Raw genomic sequence first — 15,760 nt, 5'->3', positions numbered from 1 at the left:
GAAACATGGCTTATCAGTATTGCAGACCCCCTGTGTTGTCTGTGATTCATAGAATGCAGAAGTGAAAAGGTGGCAACTTCATCAATAGAGGCAATTCGATGGAGAATAGAACCTAGGTATGATTTTTCATATTTAGAGACAAGATTTGGAAGTCTGGAGAATACCTAAAATATTCCAAGAAAATTAGTACAGTGATCCTCTAGGGAAAGGAGGTAGTCTTTATTGCTAATGGCATTACAGCTTTTATTCCAGCATGGAGACTGTAGTTCACAGCAGAGAGTCTGATGGGATCCTGTTGCAAATTGGGAACTGCCTGTTAAAATGGATGGATAGAAAAGACACAATTAAAGCTCTCACTCAGTGGTTTTACATATGGTTCCTATCTGTCTGCCTCTGCTTTCAGGTGATTTGAGGACTAAATGCAAATCTGAGTGGAGGTGTCAGTGAGATATGAACTGTACTGTATTGCTTATCCCTGAAATCTTGAAACTGGCCTTTTATTTCTGTCTAAATCTGTCACTGGAAGCAGTGGGTAATAAGCAGAACTTGGAAGGGTTGTGCAGGTATACAACAGCCCTCTGAAAACTCACTCCTGCCTCTGAAAACTCACTCCTGCCAGGAGGCAAAAGGAGCTGCAGCCTGAGCACTTGCTTCCCTCAAGAACAAGGACTTGGGAGCTTAGAAGTCACAGCATCCCTTGTGCTGCTCCAAGCGCTGAGTTATGATTTGCAGGCTTTTTAATGAATAGTGCTTGCCGACTAGTTCTGGCTTGTTTAGGGGTTTTTTTCTTCAGAACGTGTTTTTTTCTGTTGGTATTACTTTCCAAGGGCATTAGCACTCTTCAGCATAACAAGGCAGGACTTGCAGTGCTAAGAAAATGGTCATGTTTGCAAGCATGATTCTTTCCCCTCCCCCAGTTTTGAACTGCTATTTTGTTTTATCAGAAATTAAACTGGGATTTAAATTAGATGTGAATACAAGGTTTTTAAAAAGAGTTAGAAGAAACTAAGCAAACAAACTTAATCTGTTACATTTAACAATATGCTTTCAGTCATTTAAATGGTATTTGTGAAAATAGTCCAAATTTGCTATCTTCGGCTGAAAACAATCTTTTAAAGGTTGGAGTAAGGGCTGATTTCTCCAAAAGCTTGGTGGTTGAAGCATTCATCTGTGATGCAAAAAATATAGATAATATCCCTGTTCTGAGAAGCTTTAAATCCATGTACCCCTACCTTGAATCAGATGCTAAGAGGATTTAATTCAATTTTCACCCTGGTCAGGTAAGAAGCTTAACCCAACTGATTGCAATACATCTGGCAACTGACCTACAAGCCCCATTTTGGCATATGTCATCAACACACAGAGCTGCAGTATTTCTTGGGTCCATAACTGTGGGTTTTCCAGCAATACAGCACATGTATTCTGGGCTCTTTGCTCTAGTCCTTGCCGTCATCTTCTCCATCAATAAACGTATCCTACAAGTTGACTGGCTTCCCTTTTTCCCATTTCTTCACTTGAGATATGTGTATGAGGTAGCTGTGGCTTAATACGGTATCATGATGTCTACCCAGTTTTGGTGTTACATTACTGGCGTGATCCTATTACCTACCTGCCTGTGTGTCTGGGTTAATGGGAGCATTTGACACCATGGTTTCTGAGGTGGGCAAGATGTGCAACAATGATACCGTCCTGCTTTACTTATTTACAAATAAATAGATTTATTTATTCAGTCTCGGGTTAGATCTTATTTTCAGCTCTATACAGCCATACTGATGTGAAGGATCTATTTGAGAAATAAGGACTGGTAGTGAAGAAGATCCTTAAATTCTGACCTGGTTGTGTTTCTTTGAGAAAAGTATCAGACAAGAATGGATCTTTGCATTGGTTTTCAAAATACCTTTTCCTTTGAGGTGATTACAATAGTCCTTTACAAATGTGCTTTTGATCTCTTCTGGAACACCAGAATTCCTAGTTCTGTCTTTCCTTTCTTCCAACTGCTGGGGTGACCTTCACAACAGTGTTCTTTAAATATGGCAACCTCTTAATCCCTCCAAAAGCAGCCTTAATATAGACAGCTGGAAGGACCCAGCCATGAAAGAGGAGCTCTCAGCTCTTCTCAGAGGGACCATACATAGAGTCACTCTCAGCCTTGGAACTAAAAGATTCGTTTCAGGTCTGAGTTTTTTCTTGGTGTGCTGTAGATATCAATAATATTAAGTGGAAAGAGACTAGGATAACTCTTGAGGCATCTCAAGATGGGTTTTCTCCTTACTCAAAGGTTTGCTTGCAGTGTGGCTTTGGACAAATGCCTCTGTTCCTCCTTTTAAAAACAAATAGTTCTGCTTTTCTGACTAGAAGGACATGCTATATAAAAGTTTGGCATTATTATTTATTTGTTTATTATTGTTCTGTCTTTTAGCTAGGATGGCAGGGGGGTTGTGCTTTTCAATATCATTTGTGCTGTGCTAAATTTACAAATTTGTGCTGTTTTTATTTCTGCGTCATATTCTGTGCTCATTTTCCTCTGAATAGTGAGAGAGATAAGTGGGATGTGGTAAGGTGTGTAAGGGAAGAAACACACCCAGGAGGAAAGGGCAGAATTTTGCATGCTGGATATTTTGGTAGGCAGGGGAAGATGTCGAACACCTCCAGGTGTTTGGGTTCAGCTGGCAAGTCAATCTCAGTACGCAACTTAAATGGGAAGTGGGGCACCAATGGGAAGCATGGGGACCACAAGCCCTTTGGTGTCCCTGGAAGACTCCTCCCTCAAATGGTTTCTCACCTCTTCACTATAAACTTATTTCCTTTGTCTAGAGGGTTTTGTTTATTCCTTTTTTTACTGGTAGTTTCTAATGATGATATTTTGGGATAACCAAATTTGCATTCACCATCATTAGTGGCTTCTTTTCATGTTATTTGTTTCATGTTTAGGGATTAGCAACCAGATTGCAAAATAATGAGCTACCTTGTGTATTTCAGAAACATACCCCTCGCAATATGCATTTCAATGATTATCGTCACAGTTGGCTACGTGTTAACAAACGTGGCTTATTTCACTACAATCAGTGCTGGGGAATTGCTGCTTTCAAAAGCTGTAGCAGTGGTAAGTTACAGAAGAAAAATACAAAGATATATTCCTGCTGCAGTCGTGTTTATTGATATTATTCTTATTTCCAGGGGGGGAAATGGACACATCCAGTCAGGTTTTGGTATGGTGGCACTTTTTAGCATCTCGGTGAAATTTGATATTTGACTGATGAGTGGGATTGCAATTCAGGCCATCGGTAGCATTTATAATGCAACTTTGGACTGTATTTATTTACCTCTTATAACAAAGTCAACAGGGCTTAAATTTTATAGCCAAGTACATGCTTGAAAAATTCAGTGCTATGTTGTAAGCTCAGCTCCTGGGAAGCAGGAATCAGAGATATTTATGGAAGAGAGAGCTCTGAACTGTCTTGTGTAGCAGAAGATGGTAACTCTGTCTCTGCACAATATGTGTCCTGAGTACTCCAGAATCGGGTTGCTGTGAATACCGGAGCTCATTTGGGAAGGAGTTGCAAGGCAGCCTGGCTAGGAAATACTGCTTTGATTGTTCTTGCTGAATTGTGGTGATGACACTGATTTTTATATTTATGGTATCTGAGTCACAATGAGGAAATAAATAGTTCCATTTCTTTTTCAGTAGTGACACTGCCTGTGGCTATTTCAATTGATGTGGGTTTTGAAAAACCAAATTCTGTAGTTAATAGGAGATCTAGAAAGAAAACATTTTATAAACATTTCATAAATTGTGCATGTTGCCTGTGGTGCCCCAAAGTCCAATTAAGGCTCTTCTGCTAACCTAAAACACTAAAGCATGAATGGATGGACTATACCACTGGTTAGTGCCAGCTGAGTGCAATGAAGGCTGTAGAAAAAAGATATTAGGTGTGCAGATCAGACCTTGATCCATTCAGACTTGATCTTCTTCTTGATCCATTCAGACTTGGTCTTCTTCTTTGGAGCCATAATGATCTAAATTGACATGAGTCAGGGCCTGATTCCACGTCCTCATCTTTGCTTCAACTGGAGATCTTCCACATGCTCTCAGGGATAAGGGTAGGACAGCTTAGCAGTAGTAGCTGTGCTCTCACAAAGAGGCAACAAATGCAAGCACAATTTTCAGTGAGGGATGCAGAGAAGGGGTATAACTAACACTATGATAATTTGCTAATAGAGGACAATTATCTTCCCATTTTATGAAAAGTCACTGTGTGTCTCTCTCTCTTCTCTAACAGACCTTTGCCGAACGACTAATGGGAAACTTTTCTTTAGCTGTACCAGTGTTTGTTGCTCTCTCCTGCTTTGGATCTATGAATGGCGGCATTTTTGCGGTCTCCAGGTGAGCACTGCTGATGTTCTGGGGGTGAGGGCTTGGGAGACATAGTGAAAGTATGGAAGCAGGGGGAAGGGAGAGTAGAGTTCATTCCTTTAGCAGGACATCATAAATGACTACACTGTTTACCAGGTGTAGGGCTTTTTCTAACTTTGTTTAGGGTGCTATTTTAAAAATCCTTTGAATGGTTTGAAAATGAATTGCTCTGAGGCTACCCCTTAATCAATGGCTGCTTCTTTTCATGTGAAGGAGGAAAATTGGAGGGAAAATATTAACTCATTCCAAACACCAATCAAGGGACACCTTCAGAGATGGTTTTGATTTCTGCATGTGGGTTTCTCCTGCCAGTGCTTTCATTTAGAACACCTCAGACAAGACTAAGAAGTGCTGCTGCGCTCTGTGACTTTCATGAGCCACTTTGTGTACTCACAGTAATGAGCACATTTAAAGTCTGTCCACATTTATTTCCCACCAGGATGTTCTTCGTTGCATCCCGCGAGGGTCACCTTCCAGAAATTCTCTCCATGATTCATGTCCGCAAGCACACTCCTCTGCCAGCTGTCATTGTTTTGGTAAATCATACAAACAAATGTTCCTGCACTAGAATTCATATTACAGATTTGCTCTGGAGGATTCAAACAGAATTTGGGCACTGCTTGAGTCTCATCTATTAATTTGTACATGGGCTTTGGGTAGGGCGGAGGACAGGAGAAAGAGGAGTGAGATTTGGGAGTTGTTGTTATGCTATCATTTCTTCCTTGCTTTCTTGCCCATCACTGCAATCTAATTCATGTGTTATTGCTCTGAATTTCTAAGGACCTGCTGGTGATGAGCTAGTTCCCTTTCAGAGAAACAAATTACAGTTAAACAAACAAAAAAAGGATTCAGTTAACTGAAAGTTGAACTAAACACCAGCATCTGGGAGTACCCTAAAGGCTCATTATACTACCTTATAGTGAAAAATGCTAACAGCTTTGCACTAAGATAATGCAGGGAGAACCCTCAGCAGTACAGCATAGTGGTGATTAAAACATGAGAGAACATATGCCTGGGAAATAGTCTGTGAATTTTCTAAGGAAAACCACTGGTGCTTTGGTGGAAATCCTATTACTGACTTTTAAAATAGCAGGAAAGGTAAATGCAGGCCATGTGTTTGCTTTGCAGACTAATTTGTATGGTAAAATATTAGGACTAAGTGTCAAAATACCAACTTCAAAGTTCAGTTTGCATAGTGCCAGGAAGATTTTCACTTAACTTGAAGTCTTCATAATCATGGGTGTTCAGCCCCTCTTTTGGGATCAATGACCGCAATGTATGTGGATAGGCCGCTGCTATATTTAGGAACTTCCAGCCAAAGCAAAAAATGCACCTATGAGTCTATGCTAGTGAGATCAGATGCCTGTGGAATTTAAATTGGTTTTTCCTATTGATGCCTATAAGCTGACTGCTGAATTGTTGGATTTTATATGTGCCCTTATAACCATAGTCTTTGAAATTTTGAAAATTAGGCAGTGTGATTATGGTGAAAAGTTTTAACGAAATGAATTTTCCATAAGCATTTAGTTTGAATTTTATTTCTTTGGGCTTACTCATACCTTGTGGGTAAATTGCATTGACTGTTTTTTGTAGAATGAAATGCACAAAATGTATTAATATATTATTTTTTTTCCTGACAGACATTTTCTGCTATTGCATATGGTCCTGTTACACCAGTGTATTGATTTCCTTTGAAAAAGTCAGATTCTCATATGAAGATGGCTTTCCTTCAAAGATTGCAATTTTTTAGCTCACCTTATTGCAAATAGAGCCATGACAGGATACATCCTACATCAGTAGTCATTTTAGCATTTCCCTATTTTATTTCTCCTTCCAAATTCTGCACACTGCAAGAAACGAAAGAGCTCTTGAGGATAAACTGAGAAAATGAGCACCTGTTTGAGGCTTTTTAAGTTAAAAAACAAAACAAAACAACACTTTTTTTGGAAATAAGAAATCTGTTTATGTGTCTATGTTGTTAGAGAGACTTCCCAGTCTGACTATTCACGAGACTTCCCAGCAATCACACTCCCAATGCCAGGTATGTCAGTGCTGGGACTGGAGCCCCTTCACAGTGGTGGCTCTGGTGACTTGAAGGGTCACTGCTGGACTCCTGCATATCCCACTCACAGGCCAGGTTTCCCCACTGCTTCGACCCTGAGTTTCCCATGGCAGAGTATCATTCCATAAAGCCACTTAGTCCCAGTGCAGGAACACAGAAACAGCCAAACTGGTGCCCCCGTAGAGGGACCCCCAAAAAAGGAACCCCATGGCTTTTATACCCTGCAGTCTCCCCAGGCACAAGTCTCGCTCTTCCTCCAGAGTCGGGTTTCTGCCCCATCTCCATGTCCATCCACTTTGCTGGCTTCACTGGTCTTCATCTGCTTTGGTATCCAAAGGGTTGGCATGTCCTGGCTCCTGCTGTGTCACCCAGTATCTGTTCATCTGGCTGGAGTCACTAGTCTTTCATACCCTTTGTTATTCCAAAGGTTGGCAATTCATGGCCTCTTGTCTTGGGCTCCCACACAGAACTCAGCCTGTATTTCAATCTGCATCTCAATTTGCAAGTCTGGACTAGATCTACCCGGACTAGATGTATTCCTCACCAACATCCTGGTATTTGACAGATGTGTATAGTAACTGAAAGAAATCATGCAATCTGATTGTAATCCTGCTTTATTGTATTTTTTCTTGATAGCTCTCCGCTTGCATTATTATTGTATATAGCTTGCATTATAGTTATAATTGAGATTTTAAACTTTTAGAGGCTGATTCTTTAGAGAAGAAATCTTGCCCAATATAATTCAGTGGTACAATTTCCTTTGACATTTACATAGAAGGAGTTTGCTTAGTATCTATGTGTAAGGAATCAAGTACTTCATAAGTCGTTAGAGGTTGGAAGTGAGAGACCCACATTTGAAATATTGATCCTTCTGGTTCAAATCCATGTTGTCTGCACTGCTTTGAAAAAAAAGAGAGAGGCTGTGAATCTAGATAAATAATACAAGTTAGTTTGCACTGTAAAAAATTAGCCCAGTGTTTTACTGCATCTGCGGTTGATTTCATGTGTTGCCTTGTTATAAACCTAAAGGCTCTCACTTCCAGGATCTTCCTTCTTGCTGAAGAATGAGGGATATAGTGAATTTGACTTATTCCTTCATGCCCAAATGCAAGGACATTTTTTGTCCAGATACTACTTTGAAATAGATCCATGTAGTCTACACTAACCATCTAACTCACAACAAAACACTCCAGCTTATACATAACCTTCTGCCTGCCTCACAGAAGCCTTGTATCTCAGACTAGCTTTTTTAATGAGGGGCTATATTTATTATGGTGTTCCCTCTCCTTCTTGCTCTTCAGTAGCTGCCTGAGTCACAGCTAAATTCTTCCTTCTGGTTATAAATATGTGCATCTACAATGTGAAACAAGTCTACACCCTGCAAGTCTGAAAGGCAAGCCCAAGCTGGTGCCAACCCATTGTACCCAGCTGGCTTCTCATAGTGTGAGAATGTCCTCTTTGTGCCATGTCCTCTTTGCTCACTTCCCCTTTGAAGCCTGGGGGACTAAGACTTTTTCCTTCCACAAAATGCCTAGAAACCTCTGCTTTCATATGATCAGATGTGACAAAAATTTAACTGTTCTTATCATTTGCATCAGCAATAAGCAAGTAAACCTGCAGTGGGCTCATATCCCATGAAAATGCTTCCCAGGATGCTCCAGCGCTTTGGTGGTGAAGTGTGCCTGTGTATTTTAGTCTGGGTCACAGGGGACAGATTTGTATTGACTATGTGTGGCCACTCAGGACAGATATATATTGATCCAAAGTGGTCTCAGGAGACAGCTAGACATTGATCACACACCTGATTGCATGACAAAGGCAAGCCTAAAGTCTGTGGCACTTCGGTGTGTGCATAAGGCTGTGCTGCTTGTCCCTGTGGAAAAATTGGACACCACTGCTGTAAAATAATATTGATCTACTAAACCCCTCTTATGCTCTGAATTTCTTTTGCAGCATCCTCTCACAATGATAATGTTATTCAATGGGGATCTCTACAGCCTGCTGAATTTCCTCAGCTTTGCCAGGTGGCTTTTTATTGGACTAGTAGTTGCTGGGTTGATTTATCTCAGATATAAACGTCCTGATATGCCTCGTCCTTTCAAGGTAACATCTGCTCTCTACTCTTTTACCTGAATCCTCCCTCCTCTCCATCCTGTAGTCAGACAGCAAAGGAGCATTTTCTGATGTAACAAGCTAACCTCTTTTTCAGGAAAAAACAGAGCTAGGAGAAAACAGTGTTTTGCAGCGAAGGCTTAGAGTTTTCCTGCAAGGTCCCCAGTGCTACCCCAGCTGTTTTCCATTCTGGAAAAGAATTCTTGCCTCTTCCTTATGCTTGGGGGCCAGAGGCTGAAGCTGTTGTGCTGAGATGAAGGCGTTTGCTCAGTTCTGCCCATCTGTTTTGTTCAGGCTGTGTGATGTGAGCTGTGTGATGCAAGCTATGTGAAAATACCTTGAGCCCTCTGCAGTCACAGAGGGTTCAGACTGCAAAAATTGGGGTTACACGTGCCAACATGATTTTCAGCCAGTCCTCTATTTAATGTCTCCTTTGATAAAGGCCTGGATAATTTTACCACCAAAAAGTCATGTCAAGCATAAGAGTTAATATAGAACATTTATGTCATTGCATATCCAATATCAAATATGCCAATTTTCTGTGCAAATAAGTGGTTAGTATGATTATTATAATATTTGGCACTTTCAGTGGATTTGCAGACAGAGTTATTGTGAACCCAGAAAGAAAATGCTAATAGTCCAGCCCCTTGAACAGTAGCTACTTTGGCTATTAGTACTATTTTGGCTAACAGCACTATTTTTCTGGCTTGTTTTAAGTAATATCTCACAGAGTAAGTTATCCCATTGTGTATCCAGAAAGATAATATCCATTATCAAAAAAGTGGAGAAATATATCCCTATTTAGATGCTGCCAAGGAACCTATTTTGTGAAGAACTAATAATGCATATTGTTGCATTCATGTAGGTATATTAGTAAATATGGAGATGAACAGTACAACCTATTTTGCTTTGATTATAAAAAAATGCTTTGACAGTGCACAAAAGAGGAACAGTAATGCTTTGAGGCATGAAAGGAAAAGAGCAGTTTCCAAGGAATTCTCAATTCTCCATTAAACTTAATGTCTCATAAGCCATGCATGTAGGTATTTCCTTCAGAGAGTTGCTAACAGAGTGATTGTAGTGGTGTTCTTGAAAACTGAGCAAATAAATTTGATATGGTTACTTTGTGTGCTTTCAACAGTGACACTGGCAATGCTATCAGTCATACAGTCAGAAAGTGCTTTTCCGATGGCTATCATGTTCTTAACACTATCAAATATCTTTATCACTAGTCAAATTCCTGTTTAATTTGCTCTCTTCCTGCTAGATTTTTATTTTTACCTTAGGAAGAAAATCAATATGTTCTTAATAGTTTTAAAAGGTGACTTGAACTCCTGGTTGTGTTTTAAAATGTTTTCTAATGGGTAATTATCAAAGCGGAAATCTTTACTGTGGTTAGAGCTGCTTCCTTTATGTTGGGGGATTAGAGGAAGAACTTTTACAATGTAACTTATTTACATTTTAAAGGATGTAAAACACTGGAGAGTTTAGAGTGTAATTTAGAGACTTCTGTGGTACTCACTGCATAGCAGTCTGCAGGGCTTGGCTTCTGCAGTCGTTGACATTTTGTGTGCCTGTTCTAGATACCCTTATTTCTCCAGAACTGTCCTGTACTGCTGGGTCTTATCCAATATACATTTCACGGGAAGTTAAACGCCTTAGTCATTACTTTACTTTGATCTTTTTATTTAATGGTTCTTTGTGTGGTTGTTTTTCAGGTTCCTCTATTTATTCCAGCATTGTTTTCCTTCACTTGCCTCTTCATGGTTGCACTGTCACTTTACTCTGACCCAGTGAACACAGGGATTGGATTTGCAATAACCCTGACTGGCATTCCTGCCTACTACCTCTTTATTGTATGGGACAATAAGCCAAAGTGGTTCAGAAAGCTTCTAGGTAAGTCCTGGTGTGGGACTTCTTCATGCTGACTCCAGGAGTTTCTCAGAGCTCTCCTCATGTTTATAATTTCTCAGTCTTGACATTTAGGGACTAGGAATTTTTCTCTTATCAAACCCAGGATCTTTTTGGCATTTTCTGTCATGTCGCAGAGGTTTTGGAATACAGCTACTTGAATCTTTGGCCACGGGATGCCAGTGTTGAACTACATTACTTGGGCAAGAAAAAGAATATTCTCTTTAAGGTAGACTGGATAGATGTGAAGATTTTTCTGCCAGCTGTGACAATGAAGGTGAATAATTTCTAGCTTTTGAGATAACACAAAACTCTAGAAAGAAGTCTTGGTGCCTGTGTAGTATCTATGGATGGGCATGGTGTACTGGCTCAGAGGGGAAGGCACCAGAAGCCAGTCAGTGAGGGAAACAGCTTGTTTGCTTTGCAATTATTATCCCCAAAATAACAACAGCAATGACAGAAAACTGATGCTGACAGTTTTGAGGTGCAGCAGAGTGGAGATTTACTTGTGAAATAAACAGATTTTTGTTTTCCCTGAGAAGAAGCAATAAACCTTCTGTGTCGAGTCATTAAGCTGGCATTATTTTGTGAGTGTTAAGGAACACCTATTGTATTGCCTAAGAACATTTACAAAAGGCACTGAGTGAGGATAAATTCACTTAAGGTACCTCTGTGAGATATCGAAAAGAGATTGGGCAGCTGCAAGCTTGATATTCTAACCTTGAAACTATATGTCTTACATAGGCATGGAAGTGTAATTCCAGACATGAGGTTGTTCCAGTTTGGTCAAATTTAGAAATACATCCTCTGAGAGAAGGTACAACCACCCCTCCCCTTACCAGGTTCAGGAAAAATAAATTTTCCTCAAAGGAAAGTGAAAGAGATAAAACCTATTTATTTAACAAACACACGGGAAAAGGATAATAATGCTAAATAATAAAATTTTGCTGTGGAGAAAAAACCTGGGAAAGTGTTAGAGTCCTCCCTTTGGTCTCCTTGGACTGGGGCTTGGCCCAGGGCCAGGCCCTCTGTGCCCGGTGGAAAGTCCTCCCGATGTGCTCTGATATTGAAGCAGTCCAGCAGAAAAGGGAGAAAATTCGAAATTCCAGGGAAGGAAAAAACATTCAACTCTCAGTCTCTCTCCAGAGAAAAAGAAGCTCAAAAACTGGCCAAAAGCTGACTGGAAAAAAACCCGCAAGCCAGGTGTTTCCTCGCTCCCCTGCCACAGCTGGAAAAAAAAGTCGCTATCTCTGTGTGACCTTGAACAACCTGCAAACTGCTTTGAAAAAGTTTTGCTCAGTTTTTCCTTCCTCCTCTCAGGCTCAGTTTAAAGGCATAGAAAGGCACAAGAATTAATTTCTGGGCATAGGGCAGTGATATGGGATACACATCATAAAGTCACCCCAAGACATCGGTAAAGGTCAATAAAAAAAAATGGGATTGTCATTTAAGAGGCAAATTTTTGCCAGAGTAACTGGGTAACTTTCTATGAGTTTTTTTTACAAAGGAGAATGTGATGAATCCAATATACTTAGACTTAAACAAAGCATTTTATGTGGTACCAGAGGGGAAGTAGGAGCCTGTTAATCTGAACACACTGCTGTGCTACCAATACTGTTCCCAAGCTGCTTCATGTGCCCAGATCAGTGCATGGGCAGCTGGTGTGGGGCTTTGAAAAGTCACCTTCTTGAGGCATTGACTGGTTCAGCTGCCCAGCTGTGCTTCAGCAATGAGAGATGGCTGTTGCTTATAAACCCCATAAGGTGCAAAAACCAGTGTACAGACCATGGGTACAGACCAGCCCCACGTAAGGTCAGAGGTAATATCCTGAACAGGCTTCGTAAGCATCAGAGGAGAGGGATATTGAGCAGCCAGAATGAGTAGCAGGATAAAAGAGCCAGCCTGAAGATACATGCATTTCTGAAAGGAGTTTCAGGCTGATTACACTAGCAGAGCCCTCAAATGGATTACCCAAGGAATCCTCTACCAAGACTGAATGTCTTTGTTCTGTACCTATGGCATTTACATTGCCCATTCTCGTTACAAAATTGCTGCATTGAACAAAAAGTAACTTTACAGTTTGAAGGGTTTTTAGGTTCCGGGATGGTATTTTGCAATGAGAATAACATTTTTTTCTCTCGTCTTCCAAAGGAATTTTGCTGTAGCACTAGATGTGCTGGGACAAATAATTCTCAGCTAGTACAGGCTTCATTTGACCTCTGCATTCTTGCTTTTTGGAGAAGTCATGTGAAAATGAAAAAAGTTGAGCCGAGCAAATCCTAAGCAGCAGATCAGTGTGTAAAAGGATGTGTCACCAGCACGAGAATGCTTCTATCTGCACTTCCTCAGTTGAAAACTGATCCTTATACTTAAAATGTCTATTTCTTTACAGTGGGTTGAATTGTGAGGAGGTAAAAAATTGAATCCTACTTTTTTTCATAGCTGAGCCCTTGCTGGAAATGAGATCTCTTTATATAACAAAATGTCTCTGCCAGGGTTATTTATCAACACCAGAGGATGACACTTGTTCACTTAGGATGAAGTGTTACATGCTTAATTTGCTTCTCTTTGTTGAGTTTGTGATGGGATCCATGGGAAATTATCTCACCATTTTGCTGTTACAGATTTCATGTCCAGTCAAATATATGTGTTAAAAATCATGCTTTCTTTCCTCACCTAAGCTTTACGTGGTGCTTGTGTAGATACCAGATCTGGGTTTTCTTTATAAGGGACCCATTTGTAGTGAATTCTCCTCTTGAAAAGGGAAAATTAGGATTTAAAGTGGGTTAGGGAAGTTATCTGCACTGTCGTGGTATGTTAAGTTGTCTTGTGATAAATGTGAAACTGGTCCTGTAACTCTAGGTACTGCTCCAAGCATACAACATAGAGGTACTGACTGGAAACATATTGGAACATTTTCATAGGGGAAAATGCTCTTATACTGATCTCTTCTGAGTACATTGCAACCAAAAAATGTGAAGAATACCAGCTCCCCAACTTGTCTGCTCTGCTGTGGCTTCATCCCAGGAGAGAGAAAAACTGCTGCATTGAAATGGAGGACTGGGCAAGGTCTTGCTGTTGGTGGGTCTTTCCACTTAGGTGAAGAAAATCACAGCCTGCTCTAGAGATGCCCAGAATTTCCCTCTGCAGTCGTGCCCTTTTCCAAGAGCTGTTATGCCATTGCTCAGCTTCAAAAAATTCTCTTTTTCCCTTTGCTTGTCCTCAAAGCTGGAAAGGGCTGGGATGGTGGGGGCAAAGACCTGCTGGTTTCCTGCTGCTGGCTTTCCTCCTGTCCTTCATCCCTGCTACACTCAGCCCAGCTCTGATGTCCCCACTATGGGTAGGGAAGGCAGATGGGAGGAAAATGCAATGCTTGGAGACTCTCAGCCTATCTGCCCCTATCAATTTATAGTCTAAGTGCAACCTGGCTTTGCACTGAACTGGTGACATGCAGAGAAAAGAGGAAAGGATGGTAGAATCTGCCTTAGACAGGAGGTCAGGGAAGTGGTTTCAGTTCATAACTTCTGTGAGTTGCACTGTTTTACCCTCCTGGCTTTGCACTGGTGTCAACATCAACAATCATGCCAGACATTCAAGGAAAATCCGAACTTTCTTTTACAACAATTCCTGCTTATTTAAAATAGGATACTAAAAAAGAGTGATAAGTGAAGGGAATGATAAGAAAATGTTCTTTTACTGTTCTGTATATGGTGTATGTAAATTAACTGTGCCATTTACGCATCAGTACCCTAAAAAGAAAACCACCAAAAGCACCACAAAATACATGTCCAGTGACAAAAAGAAAACATGAAGTTGCTTTGGATGTGTGACATTCTTAGAGACCTGTGAAGCTTTGTAATAATTTTTTCCTTTTATTGTGGGTTTTTTTTTTTTGTTTGTTTTTTTTTTTTTTTTTGCTTAGGCAGGTCTTGGCCTAGATAAATTAATTTATTTGAACTCTTCTAGACTTTTATTTCAACATAACATCTTGATTATAACCAAGCAGTTATGCAGAGTAGTAATTTTTAAAGATAGCCTTTAAAAGCATGCAGACTTTTATTGAATAAGATTATACATCCATACCCTTCCATTATTGTTGTATATGTATAACTTTGGATCAGAGGCAAAGAAAACAATTAAAAAGAAGAAAATTTTGAATTTAAATGATATATGTATGTGCAATATATATGACATTTATGTGCAAGTAGGCTTTATAGAACCTAAGATAATTCTCCTGACTGCTTCTCCTTCTTCATCTCTCCTGCAAAAAGCTTGCCATGTGTATGCTTTTATCTTTGCAGGCAGGGTAACCATAACATTGCAAATCCTCTTGGAAGTCATCCCAGCAGAGGAAGATCAGAAATCGTGATCATCATGATCAGCTTTTGGGTTGGTGTTTCGTTTCAACCTGAAATAAAAAGAGTAAGGAGATTTATCCCCCTTCCTAACATGCTGCAAACTGGTGGAACAAGACACAGTCAAGATGGACACTGAGCAAGTAACTTTCCAGAATTGTTTTTTACAATGCTGTTGCAACCTTTTTTTTAATGTGGTTGATTGATATGTAGAAAGCAAGTACTTGTGCTATGAGGAAGCCCTTCACTACTTGTTTTGGTACCATGTCCTATTTTAACAAACTGTAAGTCAACAAACTGCAATTTTGTTTGCCTTGTCACTGAAGATAGGTTTAAGTGACGTGTAATAGCTGGGTGTACTCTGAAGAATGTATCTTGCTTGCTGGCCCTGGAGATCCCAACTCTCACCAGAGCAAGGGTGAGATACAGCTGCTGAGTTTCAGATACTACATTCTTCCCATCACTCTGTTTGGCAGCCTGATTTGACTTCTTTTGACTCACTGGAAGGCCCATCACACTGATGCAGAAGCACCACTCCCCAAACCTTTGATATGGCAAACTCAAGGTTTCTTCATTCTGGAGTTCTTATTACATGGCCAACAGAAATGTCTTTTGAGACTTAATATTTCTGCCAGTGGGGCAGGAAGATTTTAGCATTGGAATTTTAGCAGTAATTTTATGCATGTTAAATTTTTTACCAGGCTCGAATTGATCACTGATTTTACTAGTGTTTCTTTGTGTACCTACACACACAAAATCCAGCAAGTTGAGCAATGACCTTCAAATGAGTCACGATATTTGAATGTCACCTCTATTGCTGCATCAATATTTCCCATCTGGAAGCATATGATCCTGCAGTTATCAGTCAGGCAAACCTGATTTTAAAATTTTATATTAGGGTTGGTG

General features: G+C 40.2%; 1 protein-coding gene across 1 annotated transcript in view; it reads left to right on the top strand.

The window, feature by feature from the left end:
• The window catches only part of SLC7A11 (solute carrier family 7 member 11), a gene marked incomplete at both ends in the record, with an annotated part of 56,992 nt that extends 42,124 nt beyond the window's left edge, over nt 1–14,868 (top strand). The window contains 6 exons of the mRNA XM_082282575.1: nt 2,980–3,103; nt 4,281–4,384; nt 4,854–4,950; nt 8,430–8,579; nt 10,307–10,484; nt 14,801–14,868. Coding sequence (XP_082138701.1) covers nt 2,980–3,103; nt 4,281–4,384; nt 4,854–4,950; nt 8,430–8,579; nt 10,307–10,484; nt 14,801–14,868 — 721 coding nt within the window. The remainder of the gene's footprint in view (nt 1–2,979; nt 3,104–4,280; nt 4,385–4,853; nt 4,951–8,429; nt 8,580–10,306; nt 10,485–14,800) is intronic.
• Nucleotides 14,869–15,760: the final 892 nt, after the last annotated feature.

This window comes from Coloeus monedula (genome assembly GCF_965178545.1).
Source record: "Coloeus monedula genome assembly, chromosome: 5".
Lineage (NCBI taxonomy): Eukaryota > Metazoa > Chordata > Aves > Passeriformes > Corvidae > Coloeus > Coloeus monedula.
This window is presented reverse-complemented; position numbering and strand designations above follow the sequence as displayed.